Raw genomic sequence first — 18382 nt, forward strand, 5'->3', positions numbered from 1 at the left:
CCTTCCCCGGGTTCCCCATGCTGCTATGAGCCTGAATTTCCCCAATGGGATCAATAAAGGAATATCTTATCTTATCTTATGTCTCTGACATAAGTTTCAACCGTCCATTCTCTTCCAAGCTTGCCCCGTGAGAGGATCGCTCCGAAGCTGCAGCTGGACCCTACTCTCCTCGTTGGTTTCACTTTGCTCGAATCTGGCGGGACTCAACTCAACTGTATTTGTTTGCTGGTGTTTTCCACAAGTCTAGGCGTCAGACGGGCAACAATAGCAAATTAATAATATATGTATTCGGTCAGTGATTTTATTGGGTCTGGTCGCTGGTCGGCATTTTCAGCTGTTTGATGAGATCACGCTGTGTCGGATTATTGTAGAATGAACCCGCTTGACTTTCTCGAAGAACAACAACTACTGCATTTTTTCCATTGCAACAGGACAGAAATGTCGTGTATGGAGAAACCGCACACTTTTCTGAACCAGCTCAGAGATCACAACCTGATTCCGGAGGACAGTTACAAGGTTAGATGGTGTATGAAATATGACTGATTTCCCACTGAAATATTACTGATATTACGCATTAATGAACTCATCCATGTCAGAATTTTGTTCTAAATTAGGCTAGTCTAGGGGAGACCGGGGTACATTGAGTAACGTTTCATATTCAGGATCACTACACGAAGGCAATGGATTGACATGGATTGATTGTTTAGAACGCTCGCTTGGCTAACAAATGCAAATATACTGTAGTCTGCCCCGTTGTTCTGACCAGGATTACGTTAATTTCTGCTCTGGTGATGACCACACTGAGTCTGACGTACTGTATTGTAATAAACACGTAGGTTAACTTATATCATTAGCAGGAGAAACTGCTATGTAGCCACGACTAGTAAAACACTGCGGTCAAGCCACTAAGCCAGCCGTCTTTCACTTTTGCGTGGTCAAACCAGCCGCTCCTGGGTCACTTATACTTCCTCTTACATATCTCACTGTGTGGAAGTATGATTGATTGATTGATTGATTGATTGATTGAAAACTTTATTAGCAGAATGGGTACAGTACAGTACAGCTCAATACATACAATTGTTAAGGGGATGCAGACCAGAGAAAGACTTTCGTCTTGTTTACATCAGGGTCCCCCATTTTGGGGGTCGACATTTAAAAAGACAGTACATCCAATAGTCTTACTGCAAAAGCGGGCCATTCGGAACCTTTTCAAGGCTGGTTACTATGAACACACAAATCCATTGTTTATAAAGTCTCATATTATGAAATTTAATGATTTGGTTTATTATAAAACTATGCAAATAATGTACAGAGCTAAAGCAAAGTTACTCCCAGACGGGGTGCAAACGTTTTTTTCAATACATGAAAGAAAATATGATTTGAGATATTTGTAAATTTACTGTTCAAAAAGCTAAGAAAGGGATTAAAAGTAGGTGTATTTCTATTATTGGCGTTAACTTGTGGAACAATGCTGATATACAGTTAAGAATGAGTAATACGCTTTTGGTTTTTAAGAAAATGGTGTGTAAAGTTATTTTTGAAAACTACAAGGGTGAATAATACTGTTTTATTTTTTTGCTATTTTCTTTTAGAATACTGTTTTGGAGTCTTCATTTTGTTAAGAATATAGGACAGGCATATATAAGCATTATGCTTCAGTCTGTACCTTTTCAGTGACTGTAAAATCTACTACTACTACTAGGCCTACTACACCTGAGGCTTACCGCATCGTTCTCCCCTACGTATATGTGTGCAGAAGGTGATTCGCATGAAGAGTAAAGACAACATGAAGAACGCTCTGTATGACGTGCTGGACTGGCTAGAGAGGGAGAGACCGCAGCACATCAAGCTGTTCTGGACCTGTGTCTTTAAGGATAACATCCTCAACCAGTATCCTGTTCTACGACTGCTGCGCAACAGTCTCATGGACGGTCAGTACAGCTTCCTGTCACCTCATCATTAGAGCCTCATGGCCGGTGGTGATGATGATGAGGGTGATCATCATCTCCACTCCGTATAGGTGGAGATTCTATTTGAAAGGGCTAAATCTGTTATAGTCGGCACAATCTACAGACCACCAGATCAAACTGGCTTTTATGATACTCTGGATGTGTGCTTAGCTGGAGCTGAGGATGCTGAAAAGATTCTTATTGGGGATTGGAACACGGATATGCAACAAAAAGATGCATCCGCCTTCAAATCCTTCAATAGGTTTTGTGATCTGCACGGCCTCAGCCAGCTAATCACACAACCCACAAGGGTATGTGAATCAACTCAGACTACCATTGACCTCATCCTGACCTCTGACAAGTCCAAGATCTCTAATAAAGGGGTTATAGCATGCGGGTTAAGTGATCATTATATGATATTCTGTACCCGCAAAAAGCTAAAACAAAAGGCTGGCTGTCACAAAACAGTCACATCTAGAGACCTCAAAACCTACTCTAGTGTAAGATTCTGATCAAACTGGCCAGTATCACGTCTTCGTCTGTTTGGCCCTCCATCCAATTCCTCTGCGTTGTGTACTTTTAATGGTCCTGACGTCTCCGATACTGGTAGATAAGATCCTTATCTCCCCCGTTAGTGCAATCCATAAACCCTCCTAATTCTCCACTTCCGTAAGAATTCGACACTTCGACACCGTGAGATACCTTATGAGGAAAAGCGTTGTTTTATTGCTATAAACAGAACCTCATAATCAGATGTTATCAGATGTTATCAAATTGTATCGTCCTTGAAGAGTCTATTCTAATGATCTTTCGGTGTGTTCGTCTATCATCCTTTTGTGATTCAGTCCAATAGTGTTCAGGCCTGTTCGTTAGCCTAACCATCCTCGTGGTAGCCGAAGCTACTGGTGATGTGGCATTCTCCCCCCCCCCCTCTCAATGAGAGGAGAGAGTGTCGTCTGTGTGATCTCAGTCCTACTCGCTCTTGGTCTGATTCTAGTCTGCCTTACACCCGGAAACACCGTTCGACTCATAGATGTTCGTCGTCGCAACGACGGCCCCGCCTTCTGGTTGTCATGCGACGTGTTGTCATGACAACTGCATAACATTTAACACTAATAAACTCACGTTTCATTAAGATGAACCTCTCTCCCTCCTGCCCTGGGAGACAGTACACTCTAATCTCAGATGTTCTTCCAAGGAATTCATAACAAAACCCTCGCTGACGCGGCCTGTGCCTGTGAAACCACTGGTTCCACCACCGTCAATATCACCGTCTTCCATGCACATTTCAATCACCGTTTTAGCTGTGGTCACCTCCCCCCAATCTATACATCACATACATTGAAAAAGCACTGTTTTCTCTCATTCCCCCCTTTGATTCTCAATCAACTTTCAGAATCAACAGACTACTTGGTTTTTCAATGAATTATACCCCAAAAATGGACTCATAACAATTAGGGCCCCGCCGTCTGCTGTTTTGCCTTGTTGTTTTCCATTACCCGCATCACACCCAAACCAGAAAGGATAAACAACGGTCAGGGAGGAGAGAGAGAGAGAGAGACAGAGAAAAACACAGATTGCAACTTTTCAGACGACACACCCTAAACCCTTCGGCCCCCCTATTAGGTACCCCACGTCCAAATCAGAGCGCTCCCTTCCCTCTTACAGTACACCTCCCATCTTGGGCCGGTCCCATCTTCTAGGGCAAGGGCCCCTTTCAGTGACGGCTCCTTTCCTGAGCTGGTCCCCCTCCCAGGGCGCGGTCCCCTAGGCAAAAATGTCTCCCCTGGTCTGCTACTGCTCAGTGTCTCTGGCTGTCCTCTCCACATCTGCTCCTCCACCGCCGCCGTCTCCTCTCTCTCGTTGCGGATGATCTGTGTACCAGGCTGCGGTGCCTGGCCCCTGCGGCTTCCTCCTCCTCCAGTCTGTCTCCTGGTCATCGCTGTCGGTGTCATTCCCCCCTTGAAAGCAGAAACACAACACCGGCAGTTGTCTGTCCATTCGACTTCCCTTGTTTTGCTATTAGTCTACCACCTTCTCCACACCCATATCTAAACCTACAGGGCTGTTCCCTGTTTTGTTGTCTTCCGGCGTGACACCAGCAGCTAAACGATACCCACTCGGCGCTCTACGTTTGTCCCACGGGTGACCCCCAGCGCGCGCCAGTTCTTTCTGGTGACGTGTCCCCTCAAGACTCTGCCTATTTATTAGGTGTGAGAAGGCCCCACTGGACTTCCCTCTTTATTCCATAATTAACCCATTCAAATAACTGCACCTCCTCTGTCTGTGCAATTCTTATTTAATCCATTGTATGATTAAACTCTATATCTAATATTATTATTATAATAATAATCCACTCTCTGTGCTAAATATTCCCCTATGGGTAATGAAAACTCCCCAGCACTACCCCCCCTCCACCACTAGGTGGCGACCTACTCCTCCTCTATGGTGGTTTAGTTGACGTGTCACTTCCTGATTCTAAACCCCTCGTGGCTCTGCAGCCATTTTGACTCGGTGCAAATGGCTACTCTCTCAACAAACGAACGCTGCCCTTCCTTCCAAGGCCTAAAAACACAGCTGTTTTTCCTCTCTTTCCTATCCATTATCAGGGGACGCTTTCTCAGACTAATACTCTTGCCTGATCGGACATAATACACACTGGTACAATCTCCTTTCGACTTTCCTTCTGTTATGAAAACAGTCCCGCCATCAACAATTTTTAGATCTGATTCAAGCGCCCCCCCCCCCCCTTTCCTCATCTCGCATTTACCCTCCTTAAACCAAAACTGTGCAGCCTGCCTCGTTTGCTTTTCATTCTCTGTAGATAACACCCTCGATTTTCACCATGGCTCTCTGCTCATATTATCACAGCTGGCTTCTCTGTCGCTACTTATTTACGGATGCACTATCTTCGTTCGTTTTTATTTGGCTTAAAAGATCAAAACAACCATGTGTGCACAGTGAACTCACATCTTTCTCCGGAGCGCTGTTTCTCCTACAGCGCTGGTCCGCCTCATGACCGCTCGACTCGCCGCTCTCTCCCAGGGCTGGCCGGCCTTGCTTCGATCATGATTCTCCCACACATTGATGACTGTTGTCCACTGTCGCCCCATTATTGAAAAAGTCTTTATCCGTTGTTCTTATCTCTTGCAAATCCGGCTGTCATCAACAACCAACTGTTCCCGTTGTTTTAATCTCTTGCAAATCCGGCTGTCATCAGCACCAACTGTTCCCGTTGTTTTAATCTCTTGCAAATCCGGCTGTCATCGGCACCAACTGTAAGATTCTGATCAAACTGGCCAGTATCACGTCTTCGTCTGTTTGGCCCTCCATCCAATTCCTCTGCGTTGTGTACTTTTAATGGTCCTGACGTCTCCGATACTGGTAGATAAGATCCTTATCTCCCCCGTTAGTGCAATCCATAAACCCTCCTAATTCTCCACTTCCGTAAGAATTCGACACTTCGACACCGTGAGATACCTTATGAGGAAAAGCGTTGGTTTATTGCTATAAACAGAACCTCATAATCAGATGTTATCAGATGTTATCAAATTGTATCGTCCTTGAAGAGTCTATTCTAATGATCTTTCGGTGTGTTCGTCTATCGTCCTTTTGTGATTCAGTCCAATAGTGTTCAGGCCTGTTCGTTAGCCTAACCATCCTCGTGGTAGCCGAAGCTACTGGTGATGTGGCATTCTCCCCCCTCCCCCCCCCTCTCAATGAGAGGAGAGAGTGTCGTCTGTGTGATCTCAGTCCTACTCGCTCTTGGTCTGATTCTAGTCTGCCTTACACCCGGAAACACCGTTCGACTCATAGATGTTCGTCGTCGCAACGACGGCCCCGCCTTCTGGTTGTCATGCGACGTGTTGTCATGACAACTGCATAACCTTTAACACTAATAAACTCACGTTTCATTAAGATGAACCTCTCTCCCTCCTGCCCTGGGAGACAGTACACTCTAATCTCAGATGTTCTTCCAAGGAATTCATAACAAAACCCTCGCTGACGCGGCCTGTGCCTGTGAAACCACTGGTTCCACCACCGTCAATATCACCGTCTTCCATGCACATTTCAATCACCGTTTTAGCTGTGGTCACCTCCCCCCAATCTATACATCACATACATTGAAAAAGCACCGTTTTCTCTCACTAGCGAGGCCTTTAACCTTGAACTGGAGAGTCTGGACTGGTCAGATGAACTCAATGGTACACTGGTTGAAGAAACCTGGCTTGGCTTCAAAACCAAATTTTCATCAATACTAAACAACATGGCCCCCCTAAGAACCACCAGGGTAAAAAATCGCGCTGAGCCATGGATGCACACTGAAATACTGACCGCTATGAAAGCCAGAGACAAAAAATGCTCTGAGTTTCGTAAAAGTCAGTCAAAGCTTGCCAAAAGCACGAGCAGTGAACTCCAAGACCACGTGACTGAACTCAAACTAGAAAGAAACAGACTAAGAAATGACGTAAACTCCATGATCAAAACTGCTAAAAAAAAATTCATCAATGACAAAACTGAGGGAAACAAAAATAAACCATGTGAACTTTGGAAATTACTCAACAATCAACTAGGCTGCAGTAAAAAAGGTTCTCAAACATAAACATAAAGACGGTCAACACAGACAAACTGGATGTAGCCAATTACTTAAACACTTTCTTCACAAACATAGCCACCACACTGGTAAACAAACTACCCTCCCACTCAGGGCAGTATGGGGTAGAACACATAGTAGCATACTACAAGAACCTAGGCGTCCACAAAGACGACTTCAAACTGGAAATGGTAACTACAGATGAGGTACTCAAAAAACTGAGCGCCCTCCAACCGAACAAGGCCACTGGCCATGACAACATCCCCTCCAAATTCCTCAGAGACTCAGCAGCCGCCATCACCCCAGTCATCACACACATAATAAACTAGGGCTGGGCGATAAAACGATAACGATAACTATCGTGATAAATTATTTCCTCGAAATAAACATGAAACGTGGTCGCAAAGTTTCGATATATCGATTTTCCAAGCTTGGATATGAGCACACGCACTAACAACCAATCAGTGAAGGAGATGGCCGAGAGCGAAGGAGACCCGGAAGGAGACCCAGAGGTAGGACTCAACAACAAGGCTTGCTAGGCTAATTAGCTTGCACGGCGCTATTTTATATATTTACGTGCCGAGTGGGTGTGTGGCGTGAATTCTGAGGCCACGTTTATAGTAGTGTGGGGTATACAGTGGACGTTGTTTCAATATATTGGGGCGGAAGAGAGTATTTTAGGGTCATATTTATTACATTGTCATGAGATACTCCGCTTGTCGGCTAACTGCTAACGTGCGCGGACTGATGACGACATCAACTCGACTCGAGACATTCGCAGCAGCAAAACAAGTCTATTATATATATCTATGCTATTAATAGCCCGTCCATCGCCGCCGGGCATAAGAAGTTAATTAAACTTGACAGACATTATATCGACGATAATTATCGATATCGAGTTATATGAAAATAATTTTATAATTTTATCGCGATAACGTTTTTGGCCATATCGCCCAGCCCTATAATAAACCTCTCCATAAAACAGGGACACGTCCCCAAGGACTTCAAAATTGCGAGAGTAACACCCCTGCACAAAAAGGGCAGCAAACTAGACCCAGGCAACTACCGCCCTGTTTCTATCCTTACATCCATCTCGAAAGTCATGGAAAAAATAGTATACGAACAGATCGAAAAGTACCTCGCGGAAAAAAATCTAATCTACGAATTCCAATCTGGCTTCAGAACATCCCACTCCACTGACACATGCCTTCTCTATTTGAACGACCACATCAAACAAGAGGTCACACCATTCTGATTGACAAGCTAAAAGCAATAGGTTTTGATAGTTTATCAGTGAGCTGGATACAATCCTACCTGGAGGGGAGAGAACAGATGGTGGAGGTAAACGGTACCCTATCCCCCCCCCTCACAGTGAGCTGTGGTGTTCCACAAGGAAGCATACTAGGACCGCTACTATTCCTAATTTATGCAAATGACATGTCGTCAGCTTGTGACTGCAACTTGTTCCTGTTTGCAGACGACTCAGCCCTGCTGGTCTCTGACAAGAACAAGTTACAGGTTGAAAAAGCCCTCAGCTCGGAACTAGGCAAAATCTGCATATGGCTCGCCGACAACAAACTATCATTACACATGGGCAAAACAGAGTCCATACTCTTCGGTTCAAATAACAAACTCAGCAAGACCGACGGCTTCTCGGTTACAGTGGGTGACAATATTGTCACAAGGAAAGATGAAATTACCTACCTAGGTTCCATCCTAGAGGCTAATCTTTCCTGTGACAAAATGGCATCCAATGTAATAAAAAAAGTCAACCAACAAACTCGATTCTTGTACCGGATCTCCTCTCTGGTAAACAAGAATACCCTGAAGACTCTGGCAGGAGCACTCATTCAAGGGTACTACGACTATGCTTGCACTTCATGGTACCAAAGCACCTCAAAGGCACTAAAAAACAAATTACAAACATCTCAAAACAAGCTAGTCAGACTACTGCTTGACCTGACTCCTAGAACCCACCTCACCCCGGCCCACTTTGACAACCTAGGATGGCTTAGAGTAGACGACAGAGTACAGCAACTTGCAATGGGCCTGGTCTACAAGATACACTACGCGACCAAGGTACCCATGTTCATGTCAAAATACTTCCCAAAGGTCAGTGAATACCACGATCACAACACCAGAGGGAGCTCCACAAATCATGTTAAACCCAGATTCGGCTCAAACAAGGGACTAAACACGTTTCGCAATTATGCCACATCAATGTGAATCACTACTACCCACCTTCAAAAACACTCTCAAAGAACACCTACGGGAGACTGCAATTCGAAACTGGCCCCTACAAATGTCTTAACCCAGTTGTACAGTAAATTACCAAGTATGGCTTTGTCAGTATTCCAATGTACAGTGTACAGTGTGTCCCCCCCTACCCCAACCCCCCCCCCCCCCCCCTCCAATGTACAGCCCCCACCCACCAACCCCACCCCACCCACCCAACCTCCTCCAATGTACAGTTTCTACGTCAAATGTATATACACTCTTTTTCTGGACACTTTTTGTATCACAAACAGTACTGTATTTGCAAATCTGATATGTCATAAATGTATAGATGTAGCAGTACTGTCTATCTGTATGTCATGTATGTCATATATGTTATGATGAATTGAAAATGGGGGACCCTGATGTAAACAAGACGAAAGTCTTTCTCTGGTCTGCATCCCCTTAACAATTGTATGTATTGAGCTGTACTGTACTGTACCCATTCTGCAATCTGTTAATAAACTTTTCAATCAATCGATCAATCAATCAATGATGAAGGTAATTGCCGTCCGGTAAAGCGCCGGGGCCTGATGGTCTTACAGCTGAGTTCTTTAAATGCTTCTCAACAGAGTTGACACCTCTACTGCAGAGTATGTATATTGAAGCTTTGGATAGAGGCTATTTACCCCCCACCCTATCACAGGCCTTGATATCTTTAATATTGAAAAAAGATAAGGAACCCTCCGAGTGCAAGAATTATCGTCCAATTTCCCTGATTTCCCAGGATGTAAAAGTGCTTTCCAAAATACTGGCAAACCGTTTGGATGGAGTAATATCCTCCCTGGTGCATCCTGACCAAGTTGGGTTTATTCGCAAAAGAAATTCGTCTGATAACGTCAGACGCCTTATCAATGTAATGTGGGCAGTCAGTAGCGATAATGAACCAACGGCCGCCATCTCACTGGACGCGGAAAAGGCGTTTGACAGCGTAGAATGGGAGTACTTATTTTCAACCCTGGAGGCGTTTGGTTTTGGTCAGACCTTTATAAAATGGGTGAAGTTGTTGTTGTATAACCAACCGGAGGCAGCGGTGCAAACAAATGGGATAATTTCCTCATATTTCAAACTAGGCCGCGGGACACGCCACCCCTTTCTCCTTTGCTCTTCTGTTTAGCGCTTGAGCCCCTGGCAGCAGCTATACGTAAGGACCCAAGTTTCCCTGGAGTTACAGTGGGGGGCACGGCCCAAAAACGTATGCTTTATGCAGATGACATTTTGCTTTTTGTTACAGACCCAGGCAATGCTGTACCCGCACTACTCAAGACAATAGATACATTCTCAAGATTTTCAGGGTATAAGGTTAATTGGTCGAAGTCGGAGGCTCTTCCCCTAACGTCCTACTGCCCCAAATCACTATTTAAAGGTGGCTCCTTTCAGTGGCCTGAAAAGGGTATTCGGTATCTAGGGATTCTTTTCCCCAAGCAAGTAAATGACATTGTTAGTGTCAACTTTGACCCACTACTAGGCAAAATCTCAGCGGATGTGGAGAGATGGGCTCCCCTTTTCTTGTCACTATGGGGAAAGGTTAATGTTCTTAAGATGAACTGTATTCCCAGAGTAAACTACCTTCTCCAGTCACTGCCGATAGCAATACTTAGCAAGTATTTTAAACAATTTGATAGAATATGCAACACATTCCTGTGGAACGGTAAAAGACCCAGGATGCGTATTGGTAAACTACAACAGCCTGTGGACAGAGGTGGCCTGGGTCTCCCCAAATTATTACTATATCATTATGCTTACAGTTTCAGACATATGACACAGTGGGCCCTGCCCCCTGAGAGAGCGCCTCCATGGTACATAATGGAGCAGTCGGTATACACACGGCTGCCCCCACTGTCGTATATTACAGCTAAATTACCACCAACTGCCCGAACTCACCCTATCATCTCTCACATACAGGCCGTATGGAAGAAGGTGTCTCGCATCTTTCATATCAACCCACATTTAAGCCTGTCAGCAGGCTTATGGGCCAACCCAAAATTGTGTATATGCAGATCCCCCTTTATGTGGAAGGAATGGATAGACAAAGGCATCCTCACCCTGGGGGACCTCTATGAAGACGATGCATTCAAATCTTTTGAAAAACTGATTCAACAATATCAGCTGGCCAACAATCAATTTTGGAGATATTTACAATTGAGGCATCTTCTCATAGGCACATTTGGCTCGCCACAGACTAGAGCTGCCGCGGTATTGATATTTTCCTTACCGCACGAATTTGCGCAATATTTCCTACCGCCGCGGTAATTACCGCACAGTGCGCACAAAAAAAAAAAAAAAAGTTTGAATGCATTTTTTTTTTTTTAGTAGTCTACTCTTATAGCCTGCCTCTAGTCTAATGGCGCTTTTCCAGTGCATATTACCTACTCGACTCGACCCGCTTTAGGCACCTGGTACTTCGTTCCTTTTCCACTGCAGCCAGGTACTACTCCGTTTGGGGAATGGGGATGCAGGCGGGGCCGCCGCCGCTCGCTTGTGTACACTGAAAGCTCCATGGGCATAGATGTCCGAGGGCTTGCAGCAAGCCAGAGTTTAACACAGTTTCAATCAATCAATCAATAACAACATTAACCAGACTCTCGTTGCGTCTATTCTGCCAAAGCTAACGTTACCTCTCATTGTGTATTCTACCAAGCAAACCCGGGTTTAACGTTACCTCTCGTGTATATCGGATAACAACAACAAACTTAACACATCAGCGATCTTGTTGTGACACTAAACTCTCCGCTCGGTGGTAAATTGGGTTGATGTCGGTTTTGTTTCATCAATAAATAAGGCAGAATACACAGTGAATCCATTCTTTTTTGTTTATTGCACTTGGTTCTGTCGCAAACAAATCCTGAATGAAATGCATCCTTAGCGAGGCAGTAAAGATGGCGGCGTTCTGTTTTCGTTCAGAGGCGTCGAGTAGGGGGTATCTGCAGAGCCGCAGAGCCAGGCTGGACCAATAGGGTCGCTTGGAACCGAGTAGGGTATATCTGCAGAGCCGCAAGCCAACTTTATTATTATGATAAAAAACAGCGGTGACGCGGTATTCAGCCTAACTCTGCGGTGAGCGTGATGCAACAGCGATACCGCGGTAATGCGGTTATCGCGGCAGCTCTACCACAGACCCTCCCCCAGGGTACAGACCTGCTGAAAAAGATTTAGGCTATTTCTGGGTTGGGACATGAGGCCTCGGTCTACTATTCCATGTTTATCGACAGGGAGGGCAGTGGGATATCCTCTGCTCTCAAAATAGTCTGGGAAAAGGATCTAGGGGTCACATTTGAGCAAGAGGACTGGGATATAATCTCGGGGATCCCCAAACAGGTGTCCAGGGATATTAGAACAAGGCTAATACAATTCAAGATCTTCCACCGCATTTATTGGACCCCCTCTAAAATGTATAGACTGGGCCTGAAAGAGAACCCAGATTGCTGGAAATGTCACACAGGGGAGGGGGACCTAGTCCATGCACTCTGGTCATGTCCGAAAACCAGAGACTTCTGGAGTAACATACATGACTACATCACAGAGGTCACAGGGACGGAGTATGATTTCTGTTCTGGTTTATATATCCTGGGGGATCCCTGCAGTCTTAGCCATATCGCAAAGCCCCTAGCTGATTGGATACAGACTAGTATTATGATAGGCAAACAGATCATAATGAGAGGCTGGAAGGCACCAGAAGGCCCGTCATTCCGAGAGTGGAGTGGAGAACTGGGTAGGGTAGCTGCCTATGAGAAAATATCTTTTAGTTTAGGAGAGAAAGGAGACAAATATATTAGCAAATGGGGGAAATATTTGCAATTTCATTCACTATAAAAGGAGGAGGGGCACACTTGTCTAAGACAGCGACGATGCACATGAGTATATAATACCTGACAAATGCACCATGTTTATGTAGACAACATAGCTCTATGTTTTAATGTAGATTTTTTTTTTTTAGGGCTGTCAATTTATCGCGTTAATTAGATTAATTAATTACACAGCAAATTATCGCGTTATGAAAATTAACTCAAAATTAATTACAAAAAAAAGTTTTTTTTTTTTTTTTCTTTTTTTTTATCATTCATTCCATAAGAATGTAGAATACACATTTACAGACGTTTTTTTTTTTTTAATATGGTCCATTTGCATGTTCTTGGTATCTGATTCTAGTGACATCTATGAATCTCAGGGAATGTATTCCCAGTGTCAGAAATACTGTGGGCTAGATCCACAAAGAATGGATTGTACGGAGCAAGTGGCACCCTTACTTACAATTCATTATGAATAAAAAATGGGGGACCCTGATGTAAACAAGACGAAAGTCTTTCTCTGGTCTGCACACCTTAACAATTGTGTGCCGTACTGTATTGTACCCATTCTGCAATCTGTTAATAACATTTTCATTCAATCAATCAATCTGCGCGGTGATTGATTGAATGACAATTTTATTTTGAGTAAATTGTAATGAACCAAATGAGAATATCAATAATTTTTTTTTTTATCTTTGACTGTGAATAACACCATGCTCAAATTGACCAGACCTGAAAAATCTAAGCAAATTAATAGATGGAAGATGATTTTGTAGATACAGTACTGAATTCTGCCATCCGGACACATGCAATTTGAAATATGATTATAGAATATAGAATATCAGGCATAAAATGGTTATGCGATTAAAATGCGATTAATTAGATTAATTAATTACAAATCCTGTAATTAATTAGATTAATTTTTTTAATCGCCTGACAGCACTAATTTTTTTGTTTGGTGTTTTATTTCTGTTTTGGTACTTCCCATTATATTCTCGGCTTAGTCTAATTTATCTTTCTATTTTTTATTTATTTTTTGTTATGGTAGAATTTTTCGTTTGTTTAGGTTTACTTATTCTAATGTCTTTATTTTTTATTTTTATTTTTTTTCTGTCTTCCCCCCCATATGGGGGGTATCAGTGTAACCTAGACGTTAGGGGTCCAGGTGTCTATGTTGTCCTTCAGGACTGACCCATGCTGATGCAAAATATGTCATTCATTGTATTGTCCTGAAGTACTGTGTGCAAAAAGAAAAAATATGCAATAAAGTATAAGTCATAAAAAATGATGAAGGTAATGATGAGGCTGATTGGGAGGGAAATGATTTGCAGATGATGAGGAGGAGGACGAGGAATATGATTCACAAATGATGATGATGATTATGGTATTAGTTGTGATGAGAAGGATTGTAGTAAATTCATGAGGATGAGAAGGATGATTATGAAACAGATGGATTACACACTTGTCACTGAAACATAATGGCAACATTTCATATCTACTATTTAAACACAGGATCCTTCCAGTTTTCTGAGAAGCTACCTGAGAAGGTGGAAAAGAAAGAGCAAGAGGAGAAGAAGAGGAATAGGCCTCCAGAAGAGGAGAAGGAAGAGCAGACTGAAAAGAGGGAGAAAAAACGAAGATTGAATCAAGAAAACGTGGTTGATGAAGAGGAACAGCCAGGCCCGTCATCCAAGCTCACTCCGCGCAAGAGGAAGAAACCAGAGAAGCCAAATTACTGTGAGTCCCAGGCTTCACTCTCACTGTGGGAGAGAACAGGCCTCAACTGAGAACGTCTGTAGAATGTATCTGTTTAGTGTTAGGGTAGAATGTCTCTGTTAGGGTTGACTTTCTCTGTTAGGGTTGACTTTCTCTGTTAGGGTAGAATGTCTCTGTTATGGTTGCCTGGTAGCATGTCGCTGTTAGGGTAGAATGTATCTGTTAGAGTTGAATGTCTCTGTTAGGGTTGACTTTCTCTGTTAGGGTAGACTGCCTCTGTTAGAGTAGAATGTCTCTTTTAGGATAAAACGTCTCTATGAGGGTTGCCAGGTAGTATGGCTCTGTTAGGGTTGCCAGGTAGAATGTCTCTATTAGGGTAGCATGACTCTGTTAGGGTAGCATGTCTCTGTTAGGGTAGAATGTCTCTGTTAGGGTAGAATGTCTCTGTTAGGGTTGACTTTCTCTGCTAGGGTAGCATGTCTCTGTTAGGGTAGCATGCCTCTGTTAGGGTAGAATGTCTGTTAGGGTTGACTTTCTCTGTTAGGGTACAAGATACAAGATACAAGAGTTTTATTTGTCACGGCATACAGGTATACAGTGAAATGCGGGGGGTCTTGCCCGCAACGATGTGCATAATACAATAGTAATAATATATAATAAGAATCCAACCAAGAGCGACATTGTGCAATAAACAAGTAGACAAAGTAGGGCATATCGGTATCTGTACATGAGTTATTTACAGAGCATGGTAGGACATGCTAGGTCCTGTGGTAGTGCAGTACACTGTTAGCTACGGATGAGGCACTGGGTCTTTATGTACACTGCTATACAATGCTATATTATACAATCTCAAGCTCTACTATACTATTCTTAAAGTGACCTTTCCTTCTGTAAAGTGTCCATAAGTGTGAGTGTGTGCAGCATGAGTGTGTGTGTGCTCATGTTAAAGTGGCTGCTAGTGTGTGAGCGTGTGCTTGTGCGTGGATAGTTCAGTGTTCAAGGCTCTGATGGCCTGGGGGAAGAAGCTGAGCCGAAGTCTCTCTGTCTCTGTTAGGGTAGAATGTATGTCTCTGTTAGGGTAGCATGTCTCTGTTAGGGTAGCATGTCTCTGCTAGGGTAGAATGTCTGTTAGGGTAGAATGTCTCTGTTAAGGTAGTATGTCTCTGCTAGGGTAGAATGTCTGTTAGGGTAGCATGCCTCTGTTAAGGTAGAATGTCTCTGTTAGGGTAGAATGTCTCTGTTAGGGTAGAATGCCTCTGTTAGGGTAGAATGTCTAGGGTAGAATTTGTGGAGCAAAAGTCTACAAATAATGTATTCAGTAGAAGTTAGCACATTGAAAGAATGTAGGCTGTATAAATTATGTTTCACTCTCCTCTGCTATCTACACAATCACAAATAGCTATGGAATTTTCAACTAAATCAACAAATATCTTCTCACCTATCTTGTTTTAAAAGCCAAAATAAAAGCTAAAATTAAATTAAATCTGATTAATTGCCCAGCCCTAGTATCCCATTATACCATTTCCTGCCAAATAGGCTGCACATCCTCATCTCAGATCACAGTGATGAGCTTGTTAAGCTGGAGTCAGTCTTTTACCTCTATAGGCTTACAGTCACTCCTTGGTTTTTATCTTGTTCAAATATTGATATTGACCACATAGGACTCAGGCGAGATGGAAAAAAGTCTTCATAAGGAGCTGAAAACCCTGGGGTGTCTTGGAAAAATCTGAGTGGGGGAAGTGAAGAAATCTCTCCTCCTCCCTCACCAGCTATTGTTGCCGTGACACTAAGGATGGTTTTGAATCACATAATGTTTGGTTTCTTGAACCATGGGTCGGAATCTTAAATGGGTCACAGGCATATACAGTATATGGATTTGAATCACTCACTCACTCAATACACACCGTGTAATCAGGAATAGACTTTTCCCCCATACAGTAGGGGAGAACGGGGATAGTTGTCACACTTTTTACTCTAGTGTGAATTGTTCATCATCAAAACATCTTTCAATAGTCATTCCTACATTAAATTGAAGCTTTAAAGTGGAGATGAAGCAGTGAGCAATGTGATCCTAGTTTGTTTGTTGTGTACCTTGTGTAAGACAGGGTTCTATAATCAAATGTGAAATCTATCTTATTTGTCTGAAAAATATAATATAATATCCCTGTTTTCAACATGGGCGCCGCCATTTTGTTGCTGACGTCATGGCTGACGTCATACCGTGGCTTGGGTGTATACACTCTGGTTAGCTGCCTATATTGAATGGGTCAGTCAGCAAATAAAATGTTGCCTACAAAACAACGGGACCGCGGTGGTTCTGTTTGTATTGCTCCTGGCTGTTCAAACTAATTTTACCATGTGAGAGAGAGGAAAGTTGGTTAATTTCCACAAACTACCAGTGAAAAAAACAGTGTTGTTGACATGTTGGCTCGGGCTGCCTGCACCCAGACGGCGCGACCAGCCTGTTGGACAGGGAAGGAGGATCTGCAGCGAACACTTCATTGCCTCGGATTATGTTGTTGGGGTGGGATGTTTGTCCAGAAGACCACTAATCAGCTGAAGCCGGACGCGGTTCCCTCGGTCTTCGACAGACAGACCGGCGTTAGCTCTCGGGAGCGATCGCTAGCTAGTTGGCACCAGCCGGGGCCAGGCGTTAGCTCTCGCTAGCTAGCGTTAGCAATTGGGTTGTCATGACAAAAACTGGCTCCAGTTAACCTAATTTATACCGTAATGAATCATTAAAAAATATTCCGTTAACTGGAATATGTTGTTTCTTTACACATATGTTGGATTATGTAATTGGGTTGTCATGACAAAACAATAAAAATCGCTACTTTACATCAGGGTGAACGCTGAACCGAGTCAAGCCGCGGGCGGCGTACTGAAGCCGGTGAATGAACAACCGCATTGCCCCGCTGGCTCCAGTTAACCTAATTTATACCGTAATGAATCATTAAAAAATATTCCGTTAACTGGAATATGTTGTTTCTTTACACATATGTTGGATTATGTAATTGGGTTGTCATGACAAAACAATAAAAATCGCTACTTTACATCAGGGTGAACGCTGAACCGAGTCAAGCCGCGGGCGGCGCACTGAAGCCGGTGAATGAACAACCGCATTGCCAGCATTCAGCCTGCTGGCTACCTAGACCCACTTCAACCAGCGTCGCGGAGCATTCAGCCTGCTGGCTACCTAGACCCACTTCAACCAGCGTCGCGGAGCATTCAGCCTGCTGGCTACACAAGCTGTGTAGCCAGCAGGCTGAATGCTCCGCGACGCTCCGGTTGCTAACGCTAGCTAGCGAGAGCTAACGCCGTGCCCCGAGAGCTAACGCCGGTCTGTCTGTCGAAGACCGAGGGAACCGCGTCCGGCTTCAGCTGATTAGTGGTCTTCTGGACAAACATCCCACCCCAACAACATAATCCGAGGCAATGAAGTGTTCGCTGCAGATCCTCCTTCCCTGTCCAACAGGCTGGTCGCGCCGTCTGGGTGCAGGCAGCCCGAGCCAACATGTCAACAACACTGTTTTTTTCACTGGTAGTTTGTGGAAATTAACCAACTTTCCTCTCTCTCACATGGTAAAATTAGTTTGAACAGCCAGGAGCAATACAAACAGAACCACCGCGGTCCCGTTGTTTTGTAGGCAACATTTTATTTGCTGACTGACCCATTCAATATAGGCAGCTAACCAGAGTGTATACACCCAAGCCACGGTATGACGTCAGCAACAAAATGGCCGCGCCCATAATGCTAAATGCTTCAGAAATGTACACAACAAATCGTTTTTTCTTAGAAACTGCTTATTTTTATAACGTGACTTCTTCTGTGGCTTATCTAAATACTAATGTGATGCTATGAATATGTATTTATCGCACTGCTTCATCTCCGCTTTAAGATGTTGGCTTGAAATGTGTATCCCTCTAATTTTCCAACGTACTGTAACAAAGAGTACCTATCAAAGACACTCTGTCACATTGTGACAACCAACCCCATCATGGGGATGGTTGTCACACACTATGGGGTTGGTTGTCACCATGTGTTTTAATGGGGGAAAATC

General features: G+C 43.7%; 1 protein-coding gene across 3 annotated transcripts in view; it reads left to right on the forward strand.

The window, feature by feature from the left end:
- Positions 1-242: 242 nt before the first annotated feature.
- Positions 243-18382, forward strand: part of LOC311240150 (uncharacterized protein) — a 67359-nt gene continuing 49219 nt past the window's right edge. For 2 of the 3 annotated variants that reach the window (XM_084328692.1, XM_084328694.1), the window contains exons 1-3: positions 243-516; positions 1757-1931; positions 14118-14342. In XM_084328692.1, coding sequence (XP_084184818.1) covers positions 373-516; positions 1757-1931; positions 14118-14342 — 544 coding nt within the window. In that variant the 5' untranslated portion in view covers positions 243-372. The remainder of the gene's footprint in view (positions 517-1756; positions 1932-14117; positions 14343-18382) is intronic. The other variant, XM_084328693.1, reaches the window with a different exon arrangement.

Source organism: Notolepis coatsorum (genome assembly GCF_963971535.1).
Source record: "Notolepis coatsorum genome assembly, chromosome: 14".
NCBI lineage: Eukaryota > Metazoa > Chordata > Actinopteri > Aulopiformes > Paralepididae > Notolepis > Notolepis coatsorum.